The sequence below is a fragment of the Photinus pyralis genome, unplaced genomic scaffold, assembly GCF_008802855.1.
Source record: "Photinus pyralis isolate 1611_PpyrPB1 unplaced genomic scaffold, Ppyr1.3 Ppyr1.4_LG8, whole genome shotgun sequence".
Taxonomy (NCBI): domain Eukaryota; kingdom Metazoa; phylum Arthropoda; class Insecta; order Coleoptera; family Lampyridae; genus Photinus; species Photinus pyralis.
In genome coordinates this window covers 20,492,588-20,516,878 of record NW_022170819.1, presented here as the reverse complement: position 1 = coordinate 20,516,878, position 24,291 = coordinate 20,492,588, and the positions used below count along the sequence as shown (strand labels likewise).

Here is a 24,291-nt window from a genome sequence, read left to right as displayed (position 1 = left end):
TAATTTTCTAAATTAGCGTGGGATGTTTTATTTAATTTAATATTGATTTTCAATTATACAATTTTGCATTTACATTTGTGTTTTTCCTGTTATTAAATTTAATTCTTAGATTTGGGCAAGTCCTATGTTTCGATACAAAGAAAAGTTACAACAAGATAACTTGACAGATTGATTCTTTGTTTTTTATCAAACTTTCTCATTGGCTGGCTGCGGTGAGTTTTTTAAAGGCACGCCCAGTGATTAATTATTACTCACTGCTGTTATCCAATAATGTGAGGAATTTTTACTCTTACTTCATAAAATTGGAACGTTTAATGTATTTATTAACCCATATGAGTAGAAAAACAAAATTCTGATCAAGTGTCAGCCACACATCGCCGCCTGAGATCGCTCCGTGTGCACCGCCGGCCGGTTGGGTTGCCTACCTACAGGCGCGAAATTCCAGAAGGTAAATTTGGCTCTGGCACCCTTATTTTAGATTTCCGACCCCAAGTGTCCTATATCAAAATACTCCCCTACGCACCACCTACACGCTCCCAAACGGTGGCAGGTACTATAGGAATCACCCTGTATATTCGAGTTATAACGTGAATATGATTTTAATTTATTTCCATTATTTTTATTTATTATATTGCAGGTATAATAAAGAATACTATAATAATCACGTGTATACAATTGGTCTTTAAAGCACTTGCAATGTTTAAAGGCTCTCCGCTGCGCGACGTGACATTAAATTCGTTGCACGTGCTTTAGAGACTTCATTATACACTTTTGTCTTAATATACTATTAATTTGTTCGAAAAGAGAAAGAGAAAAAATCTCTATCAAAGGAGCATAATAAAAAGGTACATGACATATAAAAAAATCAATTGTTTTTCGTTACTCATTTGTTTTCTGAAATAAAAAGAACTGAATGCTGTTTTATTATAGGAAAATAAACTGAGATATAGAACAATTTTGTATAGTCGTTATTTATCGGGATACATAGGTACTATACACCTATACGCACCTAGTGGGCACCCTGTATGTGTATTATTTATGCGCCCACAACCTGGGAAACGTAACCACAAACCTAAATCATTTAATAATGGAAAAGAAACTATTATTAAATCCATCTTTCAACCTAAAACATTTTCTTTATTATTTTTCCACTTAAAATGGTTGACGTTTTCTATCTCGTCTTTTGTTAAATTTTTGATCATTTATGACCATGCTGCAGCGTGTCATATTAAAAAAATTTTAACAGCGGGCAAAGAGGGGGCAAGTGCGGGCTTTGCCCCCCTCTGACTACGGCCCGGGGGAGGGAGGGGGGTTATTTTTTACTCGAATGCAATACCTCCGTTTACCTACTAACATGCGGGTGGTAATTGCAGCACTCATAATAGACAAATCATTATACAGACTGATTCAAATTCGAGGGCCACCATGGCGATGTCGGGCACTGTAAGCGCTAGGTGGGTAGATTAAATTTGGCAAAGTTGCGTATTTTGATGCTTAACAAAATGGCGTTTTGAAACTGAAAAGAAAGAAAATGGATTCCATAAGTGTGGTGTCACACTATGCGTTTTTACCGCTCCCGCTAAAACGGATGCGGTTAAACAGGATGAGATCTACTTGTCACACTATTCCGGTTTAAAGGGATGCGTTTTTGCTATATTTTGGCAGTCTAAATGTCTCAATTATTGTTAAAGATGGTTTATGCGCTTGAGGCGGAAGGGCTATTGCGAAATATTGTCAATATTGGATTGATCCTTTTAATTCAGGACGAGCTAATAATAGGTTCGCGAAGTTTTATGAAAAAATTCGAAGGAACAAGAAAAAAATTTTTGTATATTACCGAATGTCCAAAAATTCAATTTCTACCCATGATTTCTCCCTACAGTTTTTATCTTCATACTCTTTAGATTGTTTTTCCCACAGTGCAGTTTTTGCATGCACGCATTCGATGAATAAACCGACATCAAACATTGTAAACCTAACAAAACACCCGGTTGCAACGCTCAGTGTCACAAATGATGAGAACCAACGTGCAACAACACGTGGTTTCATGTCATTGTGGTTGTCATGTCATCCTACACTAAGAAAAAACAACGTTGATGATGGTTAACCGGAGACGAAACGTCAGACTTGAAATTTAAAAGTAGCATTTGTAGAATGTAGAGGGAAACAAGTGGCCATAATAATGTGTCATTTCTTTTATATCTTAAAATAACTTCGGTAAAAATTTTTGGTTTTTTTCCGGATATCTCAAACCTTGTCCGAATTTTTTCAGTTTAAAAACTGCATTTTGTTAAGCATCGAAATACGCAACTTTGCCCAATTTAAACTACCTACCTATATCTTACAGTTTCCGAGATCCCCATGGTAGCACTCGAATTTGAGGAGTAAGATTTTATCAAAAATTATAATTTATGAAACGAGGAAAGGCTATACCGTATATGTGCACTTAAAAGGTGGTTTGCAGATCCTGGAAACAAAATCAAACAAGGAAACAAAAATATTCAATGTATGTATTACAACGAACATTACAGCACCCTATTCTGATGGTCAATTCCTGTTCCTTGAACTGCAGCTACAAAGATACCTGCCACCTTGTATACTTTACATATTTTGAAAGCAAATGAATGAATTAAAACCAAAAGTAGTAAACTCTTTGATTTCAGTAATTAATTCAAAATTAGTTCTCGTTTTTGGAATTTACCGTTCTTTTTTTGCAATCTTACAGAACTGCAAACCTGAATTTTCGATTATTTTTTACTTTGGAAGTTGCCTAGTTCCTAGTAATTTTAGTATAGTTGCACTTGGTAGGAATTTTCTAGGTTCTCTGGTATTGTGACGCATTTACCTTTTCTGCGAATGTGCAAAAAGGTGTACTCACGTAGCTATAGACATATTATGTTTAGATACATAGGTTTGCTAGTCTTCGTTTCTGGAGCATTTGAGAAAAATCTTGTAGAGTGAAAAAAAAAGTTTTACAAAAAATTCAGGTGGATAGGAACAATGACTGACACTGAGAGTCATCATTTCACAACTAATTATAATAATAAATGTCTTTATTATGCATTTAAACAAAGTAATTATCTAAATAATATACCTAATATATTAAAGTTAACTGCCTAAGGGCAGAGTTCAGTCAATCATAGAAGCATGCTTGACTGCTTTCCACTCAACCCAAAATTAACAAGTCTTCTGATATGTTCGTGTGACTTGGCTGAATCATACGAATTATCGGCATGTATAACAAAATAAAAAAAGAAAGAGATTTTATCTTAAAAATCGTTTTAGGCTTTGAGCAAAATAAGCGTGAAAATATATTATCTCCGTCTTTCGCAGTTACCTATGTTTCAATACTATACCAAAGCAGTATTTTTCTATATTTCTTAAGGGCCGGTTGCACAAGGCAGTTTAAACCAATGGATTAAGGTCTGAGATTGGTCGAAATTTGTAGATTAACATGAAACTCTTACAATCCTGGGATCAATCTAGAATGAAACTGTTCTTTTACACAAAACATAAATTATCCTCCTATTTATTACCCAGACACTTAACTTCTTTTAAATTCGAACTCTACTATTTAATTTCTACCGACATACTCCCTTCATTTACCAAACTTTCTTTTTTAAACTTTGGGGTGGTTAACCAACTGATTTTGAAACTAATTAATTTATGAATCTCGTACAACCCGACTTCCCACAAACGGACAAAAGCGAAAAGGTCACCTTAAAACACTTCCTCTTCTATTTAAGAACTCTTCCCTCTCTTTTTCATGTCCATTTCCACATCTTTATTATTACACGCACAATTCTTATCTAAAGCACAACACTTACGACCATCTGTTTACAAATTAATTAACTTTTAGCGATAAGCCGATCTACAACGCGAAAAGGATTCCTGTCTTTTTGAATATTTTCAGGGGAATTTAAAAAAAATGCTAGATATTTTGGGATTTTTTTAGTTTAAATTGCGTATTTTAAATTTTAATACATTTGGCATAATTCGGTCCTTTGGGAGGTAGAGAGGAGCTGGTTCTGATCTGCAAACTAAGTGGACTGCAAATGTCTGATATGAATCACTTGAGCGTTAACTCCTATTTTGAAAAAATACCTCGGAAACGCGAACAATTTACCCGTCCTTACAAATGCATCAACCGTTTCCAACCCCTCTTAGCTAAAGCCTAATGTTAACTATTAACTGTTACTTCTTTTATTTATGTAGTGCCAAGCCACATGGATGTATTTGGAGCCAATATTTTGCTCGGAAGATATAATGCGCCAAATGCCAACGGAGGCGAGAAATTTCAAGCAAGTCGATCGAACGTGGAGAGCGATTCAGGCCAATACAGTGCAAGATACTCACGTGCTTGTGGCAACAGACTACAAAAACATGTTGCCTCTGCTCCGACAGTGCAATGTACTACTAGATGAGATTCAAAAAGGACTCAACGACTATTTGGAAAAGAAGCGCCTGTATTTTCCGAGATTTTTCTTCTTGTCGAACGACGAACTCTTGGAGATCCTGTCCGAAACGAAGGATCCGACGCGAGTTCAGCCGCACTTGAAGAAGTGCTTCGAGGGCGTTTACGCTCTCGATTTTACGGAGGACGACGAAATCGTCGGAATGATTAGCGCGGAGGAGGAGCACGTTAAACTGAGCGGTAAAATTGTACCTGCCGAGGCCAAGGTCGGAATTACGCATTGTTTTTGTGTATACTTAACCGATATCTTGTAGGGAATGGTCGAGAAGTGGCTGTTAGAAGTTCAGCAGTTAATGATACAATCAATGAAGGATATTACAACAGCTTCACTAAATAATTACCAGGTGGCCGAAAGAGTTGAATGGTTGATGGCGTGGCCTGGACAGGTAGTTCAGTGTGTAAATTATATCACATGGACTGCTGATGTCACCGAAGCAATCCAGGAGGGACGGCTTGCAAAACAAGTTGATCGGTGTACCATTATCATAGAGACATGTGTTAGACTGGTTCAAGGGAAACTCGATCCTGGAGTGCGTATTACGGTCGAGTCCCTAATAGTAATTGATGTGCATGGTACGACCAGCATTGCACCTGTATGGTTATAATGTCATGTTCGTTTCAGGTAAAGATATTGTAGCATTGCTACGTGACTTGAAAGTACGAACAATAGGGGATTTTAACTGGATATCGCAGTTGAGATACTATTGGTCTCAAGGATTAGTCAGTGTGTGTATGATTACGACGGACGTGGCCTACGGGTTTGAGTATTTAGGAAATCAAGCTCGTTTGGTGGTGACCCCTCTGACAGATCGTTGCTTTAGGTTTCGATCGCGTTTACACACATTTCGCTATACTTAATTGCGTTTTCGTTTAGGACCCTTATGGGAGCATTTCGATTAAATTTGGGTGGAGCACCCGAAGGACCGGCCGGCACTGGTAAGACTGAAACCTGTAAAGATTTGGCGAAGGTAGTCGCGAAAAAATGCGTGGTATTTAACTGTTCGGACGGTTTGGACTATAAAGCGCTGGGAAAATTCTTTAAGGTAAATTACCGATAGTTAACGCTATTGTTTCACATTGTTTCTTAGGGTTTGGCTCAGTCTGGATCCTGGGCATGTTTCGACGAGTTTAATCGAATCGAATTGGAAGTGCTATCCGTCGTGGCTCAACAGATTTCCAGCATACAAATGGCGGTTGCTGCCCGAGTGGAAAAATTTGTTTTTGAAGGTACCGAGATAACGTTGGATCCGACGTGTACTTGTTTCATTACAATGAACCCCGGGTAGGTGCTTGTGCCGTTAAAGGATAGGTTTTTAGCGCATTTTTGATTCTCAGAGCGAGATCTCATACAACTTTCGCGGTTTTCAGCACTATATTCATACTATTGTGTTATTCCTGCATCGAACTATAATTATACTGGAACGCGGCTCTGTCCTACTCTCGCGTATGCTGTTACGCTGCATCCTTCTCCTTCACACGGAACAGTGCGGTTGTCGCGATTCGCCAGTCAGATTAGATATAGCAAAAACACATTTAATTGTGAGGTCAATTGATAGATGACGCTATGCATGTCTAAAATATCACTGTCTGTAGCCCATATTACACGCCTACCCCATATTTGTACCTTCTCCTCTAATAGTGAGACCTCTGGTAGCAGCACATTGTAATTACTATTGGTGGGTGAAGACCCCTATTTTGTTAATTTTGGTACAATGGCCAAAAGTAATAAATATTGTAGTTTTTTTACAGCTCTAAAAGTAAATACACCTGCTAAATTTCATTTGCAATCATTGTAATTACACCTTAAAGAGCAAGGATAGTTTAAAAGGTCACATTTTTTCACATTACTTCAAGAATTTTAAATGTGATCAGTGCAACACCTAACATAACTTAAAAGCGGCATATTCACATTCAAGCATGCAATGTGCAGTCTGTGTGATTAGGTATGCCACAAACAGTAGCAAAACTTTAAATCGTCATACCTATTGTTTAAATGAGGTCAGTGTAATTGAGCCATATAGTGTAAGTAGGCGATTTTTTAAAGTAAATTTAACATAAGGGAATGTCAGCGAATTGTAGTACAGTTGTACGAGTGCGCTAGAAATTGAATGATAAATTATAAAATTTCAAGCTAATTCAAGACAGCCTCGAGTTCTTCAGCAGAGCCTTTCAGATAGGATAGGATTACCTGAGGGGTTATATTTTCAAGTCTCAAAAATGGCAGGATAAATTCAATTCACTTTAAAATTCGTACAATTTCACTTAAAAACATGCTAGGATAACCCAATGTTTACAAAGCGCTCCCACCTATACACGCCATTTTAAAATTACATCAGCGCCTCTAATGTTAATCTGAATCGAGAATAGAGAAACATGTGTTGTTACGTGTAAAAGAGAAGGACACGGCGTAACAGCTGTTCGTATGCATCGATGTAAGAGAGTGCGCAGGCGATCTCTCCATGTGATAGAAGCAGACAGAAATATTAATTTTAATTAAGGGTACCTAATCTTGAATGTGTTTGATTAGATACCTACATATGAAGATTGCTAAAAAATGTATTTCAATCAGTAAACATATGAAGGTTGACCTTATATGGGATCTTGTACTAGTAGCAAAGGTCCACTCAAACCGATTACTTCTTGGTATGGCACCGGAACAAATCCAAGTTAAACCAACAAAAAAAGCTTCTTTTATCTCCTCCACAACTGGCCGTAAAGAACCTTGACTTTTTTTTATTTATTTTGCCTTTATTTTTGAGTGGGCGGGGTTTCAGTCAAGGCTGCTCTACCAACCCAACCCACTATACACACTTAAGTCACTATACACATCCATGCTCTCAGTCGGATTCAAACCAGGGACCCTTAGTTTGCGGTACTAAGGGTCCAGTTTCAACTGAACTGCGCCACACGAGCCAGCAAATCTGCTTCTCTAGTAGATGGTTTCAAACGAGGATGCGATAATTGCACCCAAACGAAATGGTTGCCTACCACCTCACATTCCGTATTTTGAACTGTCGTTCGCGGTGTAAGACGGAATAGGGAGAGACAACTAGAAACCTGCAGTCTTTTCCTGGACAACAAATATTGTCGAGATCGCATCTTGAAACACGTCTCTTGCTTGCTGACATTTGGCATTAGAACGCTGAGCTGATTGTCTTTTCAGCCTTTATTATTGTACAGGGTGGCCAAATAAGAATGCGAGGTACTGTATCTGAGATTCTATCCATCGTAGAGGCTTGCGGTAAAAAAGTTATTACTAAAACGGCAACGAACAAAACCTGGAAAATATTTTTAAGTTTCTGAAATGGCCGCTAGAGGGCGTAACTGCAATCTGGAATCTAAAAAAGTGTTGTTTCTGTGAATTCCGCTACATTAACCTAACAAAAAATGTCCGGTCTTTGAAGACGACGATAATCTGAACCTTTTTTGTTTGACAATTTTTCCTGTATCTCTAAAAATGAAGTGGTGGGGGGTATTCAAAGGTTTCCGTAAAGAACACCCTGTATCTTCGAAACGACTGAGCCGATTTTAACAAACTCAGGTTAATTGAAAAGAGTTATTCTTCGGCTAAAAATATGTTCCAGGTTTTGTTCGTGGCCGTTTTAGTAATAACTTTTTTACCGCAAGCCTCTACGATGGATAGATTCTCAGATACAGTACCTCGCATTCTTAGTTGGCCACTCTGTACACTTTATGTGTTCACTCATGGTCGTGTTCCTACCCAGCTATTTTACTTGTTGTTTAGCTTTTGCCTCTCTACGTTCACTTTGTTACCTCTATATAGAATAACCATTTCTGTTTCTAATTTTTAGCGCATTTTTTAAGAATTAAAAAAAATATGCTATTGTTTGGGTTTTGTCCGTCCGTCCCTCTGTCCGTGACACTAGCTTTATTTTTCATGGTATTCTAATGAATGGCCTCAACATTCTACCAACCATTGCTTCCTCCTCGACTCCTTATCGTGATCGGATATAAATAATTCCTTATATCTCAAGAACAGATAGTCAATGGTAGTACTCACAAAGGAAAAATAAACTGTCTGGACGAGACATATCTATTGGTGAAGTCTCCCCCATTAATCATCTAACAAGAAAGAAAACATCGACAAATATAGCATGCTACTACCTTATAACGCAACTACTAAGCTATTTCGGTTTTAAAAACTGCGCTTTATCTGCACAGGAGTTGTGCACAATTTGTTTAATTTTCAGCACCCATATCAAGTGGTCGAGTTTGCTGTGCTCGTTTTCCTCTACCGCCTTTGTTCTGCCGCGTAGCGTGATTGCGGTTGCGTCCGCAAATCCCAATATCTCTACTTCTGGCCGAGTTTGTATCTCTAGGACTTTGCTGTAAAAAATGTTCCATAAGATCGGTCCCAGGACGGATCCTTGTGGAACTCCGCAGGAGACTTCCATCACTGATTTCTCTCCGACTGTTTACCAAGTAAGATCGGACAAGCTTGAAGAGGTAGTCAATGCTCTGCATTTTTTCCATTTTGTGGATCAGCCACATGATTCTTTTTTAACTGTTCGGCTGCTTGATTTCTCTCTGCTTCCAGTGTGTTCCTTTTTGCATTTATTCTTGTTCTTCTTCTTCTTACTTTAATGCATACATCTCTTTTGTGTAGCAACTTCTTCATTCCACAGATATACAGGACTTTCTTTGCATGCGTTTCTTTCTTGGAAACGATTTGTTAAGTGCGGCTGCTAGTGCTATATTCAAAGTTTCTGGTTTTATACTCGCTACTCCACTTTTATTGTAGTGTATGTGGAGGTTTTGCTCGATACACCATTCGTGCATAGTTTGCCCTGTCTCCTCAGATAAATGCATGGCAGCTGATATCATCACGTTTTTAATGTGAGTTCTGAACTTTGCCTGAGTCTCCATAGGTACGTTTCGAATTCTTCTAGATCCGTTTGGGGAGAAGTAGCAATTATAGATAATAGCATCCTCGAATTCTATCCAAACCTGACTGTTTCCATCTTTCATCGTATCTAGCATTTCGATATTTCTGTTGATTATTTTAAATGCCGCATCTTGATCTTTATCACCATGGATTTATTTCGTCAGAGATCAATAGAAGACTCATTTGTTTTTGATGGGCAGTTTGAAACAGTAAGTTCGTCGTTGCCTTTCTTCTACCTATGTTAACTTGTAGGATTTTAGTGCCCATTTTTATAGGTCGTATCACATTTTTGCCTCTTTAATTCTCCCTATTAGATCTCCGTGTTTCAGATACGCCCATGCATCGGCTCTGTGCCCTGTCATATCACACGTATAGCAATATTTCTCTTTTTTACAGTTTTGTGCTTTATGACCCTTTTCTCCGCAATTGAAGCAACCCCCTCCGCCTTCTGTAATTTGGAGGTAGCTGCAACTACAGTGACTGTATTAGGACAGTGGCGACAACTTATCATAATCAGCCATATTGGAGCTAAAAAATGGTTTGATTACAGGATCAATATACCGTGTCATGTCAAATTGTGACGGTATAGAATAATATATGGCAGTTGCATTTAAAGATTCTTGTTTAAAACTAACGGTGCAAAAATGATCGTCTAAAACTTTGCAGAACAATCTATGGGGAACCCACATTGATTTATTTCACGGATTACAAAAAAGCAATATTCCTTGTGCTTCAGCAATCATCAATATTAAACTTTAAACCAATTCAAGCGTATATTTATGATCACAACTGCGTACCAGCAAAGTAAATTGTCGTTATGAATAACGTTATCCATAACGACAATTTACTTTGCTGGTAAATTTGGTATAAGATGCTTCTCTAACAAGTTTTCTATCTAGACTCATGATTTAGGACTTCTGAAACAATTTTTACATTAATTACCACTAGTTGACTAGTAAGGTTAGGTACAGTTGTAGTACATCTAAAAACACTTTAAGCCAATTACCTTATAATATCGTAAATCCAAGCTATATGCATCTTAAAAAATACGAGTTTATATAAAACTGGAGACGGAAAACGTAAAACAAAGCAAATACAAGAAGCAAAGTGTAAACTAGTAACATTAAGCCGTGAAGCGTGAACTGTCAAAATAGTATAATTAATAAATTATAGCACGGAGTGACCGCTTCGTTTGAGAGGCTTTCTATTGGCCTGTTTGGAATTTTGCTCCAATATGGCGACCAGAACCAATGACCAATCAAAAACGAGATACCCTGTTATCGACACTGTTCTAAATTAAGTCACTGTAGCTGCAACGTGTTCAAATTTGTAACATTTGAAGGGTGTTGTTACTTTGTCAATTCCCCACTTACCCCAACCTATATCTATCCTATGTCCTTTTAACTAGCTCCGTGGCAACTTTTAAGTTGAGAGTGAGACCGACTATTTTCAGCTAATTCTGTTTCTTTGCTGACTAGCTTTAACACTCTAGATATATAGGTATACTTATAATGAATATAATGGTTCTGTATCGAAAATTTCATTCAATCACCACGGAAGTAATCAAAACAAAATTACTCAATCCACATCAAAAATGCGCTCAAGTCTCGTGATAGCGCATCAGAGACCTTTAACTTGCTTTCGTTAATTTGTGTATTGTATAGGTATGCTGGACGACAAGAATTGCCGGATAATTTGAAGGTGCTGTTCCGAACTGTGGCGATGATGGTTCCGGATTACGCAATGATTGGCGAAATTTCGTTGTACTCGTACGGCTTCGTGATGGCGTCAAGGTATCTTGTTCGCTTTAACTAAATTACGAGACTGTAATAACGTACCTATTACAGCTTGGCCCAAAAAATTGTGCACACCTACAAACTGTGCTCGGAACAATTATCATCTCAGAATCACTACGATTACGGAATGAGAGCCGTCAAATCTGTTTTATTGGCAGCGGGCGCTTTAAAGAAGAATTACCCCGGATTTCAAGAATCGCAATTAGTGTTACGTGCCATTATCGATGTAAATTTGCCAAAATTTCTAGCACAAGTAAGATATTGAGTATGGTGTGGTCCTTTAATATCGTCCCTATTTTTAAAGGACGTCCCCCTTTTCGAGGGTATATTCTCCGATTTATTTCCGGGCGTCGAAGTGCCAAATTTCGAAAGAGGCGAATTAATCGAATGCCTTGTGAAGGAACTAGAAAAGCGAGTGCTTCAAGGGACCCCCTGGTTTATTGAGAAATGCATTCAAATTTACGAAATGATCTTGGTTAGGCACGGTCTTATGGTTGTGGGCGAGCCGCTGGCCGGAAAGACCTGCTCCTATCAGTCTTTGGGCGAAGCCTTGGGCGCGTTAGGTCAAATTAAGGGAGCCAAATTGAAAGAGTACAGGGTGATGTTTCGTATTATTAATCCGAAGGCAATTTCAATGGGTCAACTTTACGGCCAGTTTGATCCGGCCTCGCATGAGTGGTCAGATGGCGTTTTAGCCACAACGTTTAGGGACTACGCATCGTCCATAACCACAGATCGCAAATGGATTTTGTTTGATGGTCCCGTAGATGCAGTGTGGATAGAAAATATGAACACTGTTTTAGATGACAATAAAAAGTTATGTTTAATGTCTGGGGAAATAATCTCGGTAATGTGTTCTGGGTAAAATTCTCGCCTTTTAACTTGGAAATGTTGCAGATGTCTAATAAAATGAATTTGATATTCGAGCCAGCCGATTTAGAACAAGCATCTCCAGCAACAGTGTCTCGATGCGGAATGATATATATGGAGCCCCGTTTGTTGGGCTGGATTGCATTCAAAGATTCATACCTTGCAAAACTCGAGAAGACCCTAGTACCCGAGCAGTTGGAAATAGTACAGGAGATGATCGAATGGTTAATTCCACCATGTTTCGATTTTATCTTTCATCATTGCAAATACTTTGTGATTGTTTCAGATATGCATTTATTTCACGTAGGTACAAGCTAGTGAAGTATTACAATGTATACATCAAGTTTTAGTCTTTTTCTCGGCTACTGAGCAGTCTTCTGGTCGAGGAACAACAGATTAGTACCATTTGGTTACAGACGGCGATTGTCTTTTGTATTGTGTGGGGCTTGGGCTCAACGTTGACGTCTCAAGGACGCATTTCATTTGACGTCTTTTTTCGCAAACTAATCTACGGAGAGGATAAGAGTCATCCCAAACCGAAATCATTTAAACTACAAAAGAATCAGCTATTCCCCGAGCGGTACATCATTTTTGACTGGGTTTTCGATAAGAAAAGCAATGGTGCATGGATCACATGGACGGAAACCATGGACAAGGCACTTTCCATTTCTCCCAATGCTAAGGTATCAAAATTTGAACATTTTTTCAATCTCAATGTTGACTTTTAGATGTCGGAGCTTATAATACAAACAAATGAGTCGCTCTGTCAAAAGTATTTCCTACGATTATGCTTAGCCAATCAGTTACCTATCTTGTTTGTCGGTCCAACAGGCACCGGAAAATCCGCCATTGTTTTGGATCACTTGATAGGACTGCCCAAGGATAAATTCTTACCAAACGTTATCAATTTTAGCGCGAGAACGTCGTCGGCAATGGTTTGTATTTTACGCTACTTACTTATACAGGGTGACTGGTTCATAAACATATATGTATTGGAGGTCATTTGCAGTTGTTTTAACCAAACATGCCTTATACGAATGTGATGAGTTATTGAGATATTCTAATTTTTGTGTTTTCTCAAAAGTCCGCCATATAGTCGTACTAATTTTATACTATTTTTCTGCAATATTTCAGTTTCCCTCATTACATTACCCATTGGCAGACATTCTCTATCAAGAATTATGTTAAATACTCCGATCTAATAATAATACAAAACTACGTGTGAATGTACAAGTTGTTCAAAGTTTTTTTTTACCAGTGGAGGTTTTAAGTTTTGTATTTCTATTAGAGCTTACTCTCTGGTGGTCCTTCTTATTTCTGAACCGAACTTACTTAGTCCCCACTCTCTTTTCAATTTTTCAGCACGCCCCAAAATGGCGCTAATTACTTAAATCAGCCATCTTTAATCATTTGATTTGTTTACGCGCGCGTTCGATCAATACAATAATAATAGCCGTTATTCTTCTCCTATAAGGACTATTATTATTATTGTATTGATCTAACGCGCGCGTAAACGAATCAAATGATTAAAGATGGCTGATTTAAGTAATTAGCTCCATTTTGGGGGCGTTCTGAAAAATTGAAAAGAGAGTGGGGACTAAGTAAGTTACGTTCAGAATCCACGGCCGTTTTAGTAATTCTCATGAAGGTCTATGATCTGTAAAATGTAGATCACAAATTTTATTAAAAACCCTTTAATAGAACCACCCAGTATACTCTCTAATGCTTATTAACAAAAAAACGCGTAACCCTAACGAAATTCAACTCGCAACCCTACCAAATAAAAAAATTAACCGCATTCAAGGGCTCCCGTTACAGAGGCCAGTTGAAACGACGAAATAACCGCTCAAAACCGTTCCGAGGGGACGTTTCCCGCCTCGCGCCTTGCCCTCGTAACAATTTATTTTCTACTCAGGTGGGGATCCGTTCTGGAATCATTGGAGGTGGGGGCTAATTATTGAATAATCCTATTAAGAACTACGTACACGAAATCCACAAGTTATTTGTTGGAATTGCCAAGGAATGGGTCATACCATCTAAGATAGTACCTATCCGAGCAAGTTGTTGTGTTATCACTGCTGAAAAAGTGACTATACTGTTCGAACGTGTCCAAATTGCAATAATCCATCCTTTTAAGCGACCCATTCACTATACGAACCCACACTCGACTCTCACCCGCAACTCTACAAACGACTCACACCAGCACACACATTACACGAACCCTGTGCGAGAGTTCCGTTGTATAAGAACGTAGAGGATTCTAAATATGTCTCCCGCATTTTTTTTGGCGCCCTACCTATTACTTGAAAACCCTTTTTGTAAACCTCGACCCAAACCGACCAATTAACTGGCAAGCCAGAAGTCTTTATTCTTTTGTATTATTGTTCCTTTCCCTTTTCTTTTTTTGTTTTGTGGCAAGAATTTTGGCGCCCAACGTGGGGGCTTCGGTCGGTTGGTTGAGAATGGCAGGGCTGATGGAAGCCTACGTTCACAGCTTTTATTTCTTTTTGGGCGCAAGTTTCGCTCCATCATCTGAGCCCTTCACTCTCTTTTCTTGTCTTTTCTTTGAGGTTTTTTTTTCTACAGTCTAGGTCTAGGTACTTGCGGTGGGATTTTTCTTTCTATGGGAATTTTTCTTGGATTGTTTCATTTATTCAGCAATTTTGAGTATGATGGGATTTTGTATTTTAGTTCCTTCACCATTATATTTTCTTCTCTATCTCGTTTGTGTCTCTAATCTCTATCTTCCTTTTTTTTAAGCTTCGCTTTCCTCTTGGGAGCAGGGAGTTGTAACACCCCAGAAGTTGAATTGAATTAAATACCCATCGTCACCAACATGAATTGTGTTATTATTTCGCATTGATTAATTAATCCTTTTTTGTTTCACTCAGGCAACAGTGCAAGCAAGAATCCCACTTTCTGAAGATTCTTGAGATTTTCCATTTGGAGCATTTATTAACTGCAATGTGGTGATTTTGGCACCGTCGAAAAGAATTTTTGAAAAGTTTTCCAATAATGGGGGTTCCATTTCGATTTTTTTTGGGGTTTATGAGGCCCCCGACCTTTTCTCGATACGAATTTGAGCATTTCTGAGTATTGAAATTGACACACTGTAAAAACGCAAATTCAGCCTCTATTTTGGGTACTCAGTTACGAATTTTGTATCGTTACTGTTATTCTATTTTTTCAGACACAAGAAATTGTAATGTCAAAGTTGGATAAGCGGCGAAGAGGGGTCTATGGTCCGGCGATGGGTAAAAAATGTATTTTATTTGTTGACGACGTCGGAATGCCGCAAAAGGAACAGTGGGGAGCGCAACCACCTGTTGAGTTGCTGCGCCAGTTAATTGATCACGGGTATTGGTTTGAAGCGGACACATCATCTCTTTATCTAGTGGACATTGTAAGTCAACATGTACCGGGTGACCCAATAAGGCTGTTGAGGTTAGGCACGAGATTTTGAAACACTGGCCTCTTTGGGTGTTATTTGGCTACTTTTTCATAAAGAAAAAGTTATATCATTCCATTTGATTTTTTTAGGATTTTGTATCATAGTGTCAAAACTAGCCCCCTGGCGGAGAAGGATTCAACTAAATTAACTATATTTTGGTTGATTCTCATTGCCCAAGGAATGCTCTTTTCAACCATACCAAATTTCTTAAAATCGGTCAAACGGTTAAGAAGTTAAACCAGGATATTGCAAAAACAATTGAACGTCCCACACCATCTTGGTTTTTGAAATAACTGAGTTTTTGTTTTTAAGAAAATGATAGATAAAAAATGTAAAAAAATAATGTTTAGTTTATTATACGAAATTTAAAGAAAATGCAATTTTAAAATTTAAGATGGCAGTTACGCCCTCTGGTGGTCATTTTTAGAACTTGAAAATATTTTCCGGTTCCGGTTCCCGAGGTATGGCCGAGGAACAGTCTTATTGGGTCACCCGGTACTTTCATTCGTGAGTATGTTACGCAAGTGTTCACAGCACTTTGTGGGTGCGATGGGACCGCCGGGTGGCGGCACAAACATGGTCACGTCCCGTTTTCTGCGCCATATGAACATCATATGCCTGGACACTTTCGGGGACGAGACATTATCGAAAATATTCAGTACAATCCTGGAATGGCACTTTGCTAAGGGCTTTGAGGATTCAATTTGTCGTCAAATTAAAGTTTGTCGATTGAATCCGAAATTCAATGAATCAATATGTCATTTTTAGAACATTGTGAATGCAACAATGGAGATTTACAAAGCCGCAATGGAAAAGTTTCTACCGACACCTTTGAAATCCCATTACACATTTTCCTTGCGCGATTTCTCAAGGGTGATCGGTGGAATGCTTTTGGTTCCTTCGTCCGTCATGACCGATGTTGATAAACTAATCCGATTGTGGATACACGAAAGTTATCGAGTGTTTAACGACAGGCTAATCGATGATGGTGACAAGTAGGTTTCCTATTATCTTTTTGTCTCGGCCTAATTGATTTTTAACACAAGGAAAACTTTTTTCGACATTGTCAAAAACACGAGTTATAACGTCTACAGGCAACACATGGAAAAGGTAATGGCAATTTGGATACCGGAAGGCGAGAAGTTATCTGTCGATACTGCTCGTAACTTATTCTTTGGAAACTACATGAACCCAGATGCCGATCCTAAAATTTATGATGAAGTTGTATTCGAATCGCACAATTTATAATTAACAATGTTTTTGCAAGGTCGCCGATCTAGAGGATTTAGTTGAAAAGATGAATTTCTACTTGGGAGAATACAACATGATTTCTAGGTCGCCCATGCATCTTGTTATGTTCAAATTTGCAATAGAGCATGTCTCCAGAGTTTCGCGCGTTTTAATGCAGGATAATGGGAACGTGCTTCTGGTTGGTATTGGAGGTTCCGGCCGACATTCCGCGGTTAAATTGGCGGCTGCGATGGCGGAATACAATTTATTTGAGGTATTGCTCGCCTATGCGTATCACATAGATACCAATTGAGGTATTTTTGTATATACGTAATAAGTAGATAGTTAAAAGTGTTTGGAAAAATATTATTCAATCACTTTAAGCACATGTTATAAAACCAACAATGTTGAATATGAAATTTTATTCCTAATTTTTTTAATTGTAAAAATAGAATATAGGTACCTATACACTGTGTCCAAGATGTCTATCATGGGGATCTTTGAAACGGATTGTGTAGCTGAGTGGTAGAGCGTTGAGCTATATAGCCGGGAGGTCAGGTGTTCAAACCTGGGCTAAGGTAAGAATTTTTCATCTGTGGCAGAGATGGGAATTTCCTTAGATCAGTTTCGAGCAATCTGCCGGCTACTCCGAATTAGGTTTTCCTGCAGTTTTCCCAATTCGTAAGGTAAAATAGGAGGATTATAGAACAACTTAAGACCTGCAGAGGCAGGGGCACTTCTAAAAAACACATAAAAACGAAATTTGTGGATTTTGTTTTAATTTTTTCTGATGTTATTTGAACAGATACAAAAAAATAAGAAAAACACTTTCTAATTGCCACTAGTTGCGCTCTACATGACAGCGTTGAGAGATTTTTAAGGGAACTTTTCGTTTCAGAGAAATCATCATCAGCTTCATTTGTTTATATGGCCCTTAAAAAAAATTACATACTGTATTGAGTAGCATTTTTTATTACGAATACAACAATGTACGGCACACAAGAAAACCAAAGTTTCAACAGGATGGTGCACCCGCGCATAACGCCGTAATTGTGCGAGAATACCTATCGAAAGTGTTGTAATGTATCTAGTTACATGCATCTAGATACTTTTTGTGTAACTAGTTATACCCTAAGCGAATAACTAATTTACAAATTTCAAGTAAGTATGTAACTAACGCTGAGATACATTTTACTACCCTGAAGTTCGAGTAAATATGTTGTGCGTGTTATTTATGCACCAAGATCGTTGGAAAAAATACCAAGAGCATTATTTCAATGGCAAAAACATGAGCAAAGGCGATACTGTTAGTTAGGTAGATTTTATTGCGAGAACTTTACAAATACTATAATAATTAAAAGATAAGATTGTTCTATACAGTAAACTCGCAGTCCAGTCTCGCACCCCTACTCACGAAATGCCATATGCCACTACAAAACACAAAGGATTTTTAGTGAGGCTTCTCCTGCAAAAATTAAATATAATATTTTTTTTTGTCTCATTAAAATGCCCTTTTATTTCAATTTTAGAATTTTGGATGGAAGATAACTGCATCTGTAACTGTATTATAGACATATGACTCTCGTATGTTTATGATCTGGATCTATTTAAAAATTTAGGCAAGTAACATATTAATGTAGATAATGAAAGTTATGTAACTGTTGCAACACTAGGTACCTGTCGGGCAGATTTACTGGAAAATGGAAAATTTCTCCAGTAGGTGTTCTGACAAAATTAGGGTGTTGTGAGCGGGTACTCCATCCTGTTGAAACCACCAGTTTACCACTTTTGTTTTATTTGTGTGACCTACATCGTTGTATTTGTATAAAAAGTTCTACTCAATACAGTATGTACTTTTTTTTACAGGCAATATACAAAAATAAAATTAATGATGATTTCTGCAAAACGAAACCTTTCAACCCTGTATTTTAAAACTCAAGTAATGGCAATGAGAAAGTGTTTTTTATTTTTTTGTATCTGTTCAAATAACAAATCTTTTTTTGGTTTCCGAGGTCCCCATGATAGACATCCTTATTTTGGACACAGTGTATATCCTAGGATTGGAATTTTTTTAAATTAATAAGTAATTATAAGTACCTATCATTTGATTTGTTCAAAAAAATTATGCATAATTCCAACAATGCGTTTGAATAATCTGAGAAATCGAATAGTTTTTCTGGAAATTACGTATTCGTTTCGAGTTTAATATAATTGCATTACCCTTTGGTTAGCAAAAAACGATATAATATTACGTCCATTTATTTAAAAAAATTACTACCTATTCATTTGTTAATATCCGCCATTTTGAAGACTATTTTGAAATCATTTTTTGAGTTTGTTCAACTTCAATAAAACTTAGTTTTGAAATTTGGTAAAAAGTGTTGTTTGTACGAGGTTAAAAAACACACAGGAAGTGCAGTCGAGCTAATAGGTTTTTATTTTTCTGTATAGGCTATCGATTTCGGTACGTTAAGCAATACCATCTTCAGGCCGTAGCGTCATTAGTACAAGATACAATATGTTTGTACCTTCTCCTTGAACACATCTAAAATGCCCATACGTGGGGGTGCGCAACAGGCCGCCTGAATTTCACTTGTTTCCGTTTTTCCTCAATATATTGAAAACTATCAATTTTTCATTACCACTTAGCTTTGAATATAAATTTTTATTCATCATTATACAGTATGTTTCAAATTAAGTCGGCACTATTTCAACTTTCTTAGCTGTAGAGTTAGAAAGACGGTTAAATTGTGTACTTATTGGTTGCTAGTGAATCCAAATCTGCAATTAAAAAACCAAAACAACATCGCAATTTTCAAATAATAACAAAAATGTGATTTTTTCATATGGAACGCCCTGTATATTATTACATCATATGACAGATTATTAAATTCTCTACAACAGTTTTTATTGTTTTTAATGTACCATAGCCAAAATACCAAGATTTTTCAATTATTTTCATTTCGATCTAGTTATCCTTAAAAATGATAAAATGACGAATACTTAAGTATGATATACCTATATATATATATATAATTTAAAAAAACTTATTTACCCTAAGTTGTAGGGCTCAAATTATAAATCATTTTACACACCTTTAAATATGTACCTATACTTAATTTAAGAAAACAAAAAAAAAGAATACCTAAGTATGATCGGACCCGAAAACATGACAACTCGCAAGAGAAATCGTAAGAAAAATCACATAACGTAAACTGCACTTAAATTTATCCTCCATTATTGATATATGGGTCTCTTAAATCGTGTTTTTCTTATGTTATCATCAATCTCTGTTATTATTTACTGCCTATAGTACGTATGGTGTGTACGAAGAGGGGGAACAAGCGCATCATGAAATTTGAAATTGAGCAAATGAGCATATAATTATATAACTAAATATACCTACTGAATAAATGAATAATAACTATAATAAACATAAAAACAAAACCGAAATATAAATACACATTTCATTCATCAAGCTCGTAGTCTGACAACTTCTCTACAAGGGGCACTGGACACACCCCCATTGCGTTCAGGGCAAGCGACCGAGCATGTGACGCCTGCCTTCCGACAGCCACATCCTGGTCCGCACCCTCTCTTGCATGAGGAACATATCATGTTCAATATAAAGTAGGGTCCAGCGCTGGCGATACTTCTTCCCAGAGAGTTCCCCACCCACAACTGGATCTGGTGGTAAATCGTCTCACCATGCTGCATCACTGCACCGGTAGTTGGGGGAGGGGAGGGGGGAGAATAAGCGACGCTCTGTACAATGCCAAAAACATTTTCTCGACACCTCTATGGTGTGGTGCGGTTGGGTTGTAAAACAGGGATGAAATTTGTAAAAGCTGAGACTTAATGTTGATTTGATGGAAATAATTTGGGTGATGAGTTGTGATACCCACTGCCCGAACTTTATCTCTCTTCGATTGTTTTGCGAGAAACGCATCATCAATTCGTGCACAACAATAAAGGCATATGTGCTTAAAGTCAAATGACTGCTGACTCGACCCCAACATGGAGCCCGGTGCCGATGGTTCATCTTTTTACTTCAGGCATGCCTCAATAGAGGTCTTTCTTGTGTAGTTCTTTTTGCAAGACGCATGCATAACCAAAGTTGACTGCCCTGCTAGCTTGCTATACGTTTTTTGTAGGAAATGTAATGAGCTTTCATATTGTACATATAAATGTTTATGAAATAGATTAAATTTAAAGAAGGAGGAGCTGCTGTATTAGAAGAACACAATAAAAATCATCATAAAGATATATTCTAGGCATTAAATTTAATAAGCCTTTATTTAAAGATAGTTTTTGAGATATTGAGGAGATACCGGAAAAATAATGACAAAATCCAAAATGGCGGTCTGTTGTGCACCCCCCACATATGGGAGAAAGATCTAAAGTACATTTTAGGTCAAATTTCATGTCTATAAGTTTTTTTTTATTTTTAATTGGCGATTTTGGTAGTAGATTGACTTGGCTACTGCTGTAGGTACCTTCATTCTAGGACATGTTGCTAATACTATATTTGTAATTGGAGCACATTATTTGTAAGTTTTTTTACAGTTTCTGGGTTGTCCACTTTTTTTTTACTTACTTTGGTTGCAATGAATAAAGATATTCATTGTTTGGTTGTTTTGAACGTCATTGCAGAAGTTGTCTATACTGCATTCATTATAAGAAGGTAGTAGATGGCGCTGTGTTTAAAGATAGACACACACAGGATAAATATAAAACGGCACCAAATTTGAAAAATATGAATATAAATCAAAAGATTTCACGTTTGGATCATTGAAATTGACATCTATAATGTCAGTTCGACAGTTTAGTTCGTAACCGAAACTACTAACATAACAAAATTGGTCACACATTTTATTTGTCGGCGTAATACAGACTCGTGGTTTAACCAATCACAGAGACCGTCAAAGCTTCCCTATGATTTCTACCGCTACCTTCTTAAAATGAATAAGAGTATAGAGCAATTTTGCGAAACTATAAAGTAATTATTTGGTATCACGATTATTTCATTGGGACATGGGGTAGCACGGGGCACGTTAGGAAAAAACGTTTCTATAGGTTGTGTAGTAGGAGCAAAACACAACAGGCAAGTGCGCAGGTCAATGGCAGATCATCGGCACTGATTGTGTAGGATTTCACCAGTTAGGTACATGTGAAATTGCAATATACGCATTTTGTCGTTTTTGGTGAGAGATTGTTTGTTTTAAGTAAAACTTTGAGTGGAAATTTCTAACTATTCAAGTAAGTTAATTTACTTCTGCCATTGTTTAAATAAAGTATTTAAACAATGCTTCTACCAAGTTTTAATTAATTATAGTTGAAGTACTGTAGAAACCCATGACCATTACAGTAATTATGTTTTTTTAGCTAGTATCCAAGTAGGCTTTGGTTTAATAATTTTGATAGATACATCGGGTAGCCAGGGACAGCATAAATTCGGGTATCGGGGGACAAGATGTAACCTCAACTCCCCTTAAAAACCGTCTAGAAGAAAAGTTGGAAGAGCAAAGAGCCAAAGAGGGCAAAAAAGTTTGAAAGATACTCGAAGAAAATAAACTACAAAAGAAGAAAAGAAATAACACAACAAATAAAATCAAAAGAACTACAGGTTGTAAGATAAAAAAAAGTGATAGACGAAAATAAAGAGAGAAGACAATCACGACTACATGCTTGTATAATGTCACGAGACATTCGATGAGGATTTGATCAAATGTCAAAAATTGGCCCACGAAGAATGCGCGGATGTTGAGGACACATCCCATTTTTATGTCTGCGATTTATGTAAAACTCATTATTATTATTGTTTTTATTTTAAAAACGGGTTTCAGTTTATAATTTTGTTAAAATAAAGTTTTACTTCTCAATTTCCTTGCATTCCTTAGCTGTCCCGGGTTACCCTCCAGTTTTAATACTGCAATAAATACTAGAGGTGTCTTTTAAATACCAAAAACTTTTCCAAATTTTTAAATTAGGTACTTTATTTAAAATATTACTTTGTAAGTTTCTACTATTACATGAATAGTCCGTTTTAGTGTCTTTTTCCATTTTCGTTAAAAAAATAAAAAGCCTAAGTATCCTGTGCTACCCGACTTTCCCCTAGTAGTATATATACAATTTTTCGGTAGTGTTATATTTGTATTTCGTGGATTCTGATTTATATGAATGGAACAGAACGGAACAAACTTAATTTATTGACAATTTTTCTACTTGCTATTTTCGTAACTAGGATACTCTTTTTTTCCAGCGCAATTATGATGTAATTTTAAATATATATAACACTTCCCTCGCTATTCCAGGTGTTACTGTTTTTATAGATGATATTAAAGTTACAGGGTTGTCATACGAGGAACATTTACATAAATCATTCCACCCTATTTCTACTTTGGATGAAATTTGTAAAATATTGTTTATTTGTAACAAATTTAACTGTCTGATCCATTCGCGACCCAATAGTGGTTGTCTATCTAGTTTTGTAACATAGCAATTCAAATCGTACTTTTGGTGATTGTATTGAACGTTCACTGTAATATATCCAATTAATTGTACAGGCATTTCACAATATGAGAATAGCTTTAAATCTGTACATTGAAGAGCATGTGTAGCAAACAATTTTCTGTAACACTGCTGACTTATAAGCGTAACGGCTGAACCGCTATCAACTTCGAAATTTACTGATTTATTTTGAAGCTTTAACGTAATTGAATATTTCTTTCTGTACTCAGTAGATTCCGATGTAATTTGTAAAATTTCCTCTACATTATTTACCTGTTTATCCTTCATGCAAACCTTTCTCAAATGACCTTTTACACCACAGGATGTACATGTGATATTCCTGTTTAGTTTACATTTGTTGGCAAAATGATTGCCTCCGCATCTAAAACAATGTATATTAGTATTAGAATTAAAATTTCCTGTATTGATTTTCTTCTTTTCCTGAAAATTGGTCTTCTTCGCGGCTGCACTTGTATCTTCTCCCTTGTGTGTATTTTTTGTATCCTTCTTGAAATTGTAATTGATGGCATGCACATTTGTACCTTTGTGTTGTAACTGCTGTATATCTTTTTCGGTAATTTCCATGCTGCTAGCGACTTCCATGGCTTTTTCTAAAGTCAGGTCCTTTGTTTCTAGTAGTCTAGTTTGTATTCTTTTTGATTGAAGCCCGAACACTAACTGATTCCTTACAGCGTTATTCAAATAATTACCAAATTTGCAATTGATGCTTAATTTTTGTAATGCATGACAATATTCTTGGATCGACTCACCTTCTACTTGTTTACGAGATTGAAATCTAAATATTTCGGCTACTTCTAACGGCGATGGTGAGTAGAAATGTTCCAACGTCTGTATAATTTCTATATACGTTTTACTTTCTGGTTCCACCGGAGATAATTTGTCTGCGAGGATGTCATACGTACTCGCACCCATGTAGTGTAATATGTAGTACACTTTCATATCATCCGTAGTATTAAATACCTTGAAAGCACCTTCTAGACGTTTTACCCACCTGGCCCATGATGTTGTACTTGGGTTGAACGCTTCAATTATA

The 24,291-nt window shown here is 37.0% G+C and overlaps 1 protein-coding gene across 2 annotated transcripts in view; it reads left to right on the top strand.

Moving 5' to 3' along the window:
* The window catches only part of LOC116177818 (dynein heavy chain 3, axonemal), a 52,815-nt gene that overhangs the window by 13,054 nt on the left and 15,470 nt on the right, over positions 1–24,291 (top strand). For both annotated transcript variants that reach the window (XM_031496939.1, XM_031496940.1), the window contains 16 exons: positions 4,216–4,680; positions 4,729–5,047; positions 5,097–5,295; positions 5,349–5,517; positions 5,563–5,756; positions 11,045–11,173; positions 11,228–11,429; positions 11,481–12,023; positions 12,074–12,349; positions 12,397–12,729; positions 12,775–12,981; positions 15,237–15,449; positions 16,032–16,217; positions 16,266–16,492; positions 16,544–16,718; positions 16,765–17,001. In XM_031496939.1, the coding sequence (XP_031352799.1) occupies positions 4,216–4,680; positions 4,729–5,047; positions 5,097–5,295; positions 5,349–5,517; positions 5,563–5,756; positions 11,045–11,173; positions 11,228–11,429; positions 11,481–12,023; positions 12,074–12,349; positions 12,397–12,729; positions 12,775–12,981; positions 15,237–15,449; positions 16,032–16,217; positions 16,266–16,492; positions 16,544–16,718; positions 16,765–17,001 (4,074 nt within the window). The remainder of the gene's footprint in view (positions 1–4,215; positions 4,681–4,728; positions 5,048–5,096; positions 5,296–5,348; positions 5,518–5,562; positions 5,757–11,044; positions 11,174–11,227; positions 11,430–11,480; positions 12,024–12,073; positions 12,350–12,396; positions 12,730–12,774; positions 12,982–15,236; positions 15,450–16,031; positions 16,218–16,265; positions 16,493–16,543; positions 16,719–16,764; positions 17,002–24,291) is intronic.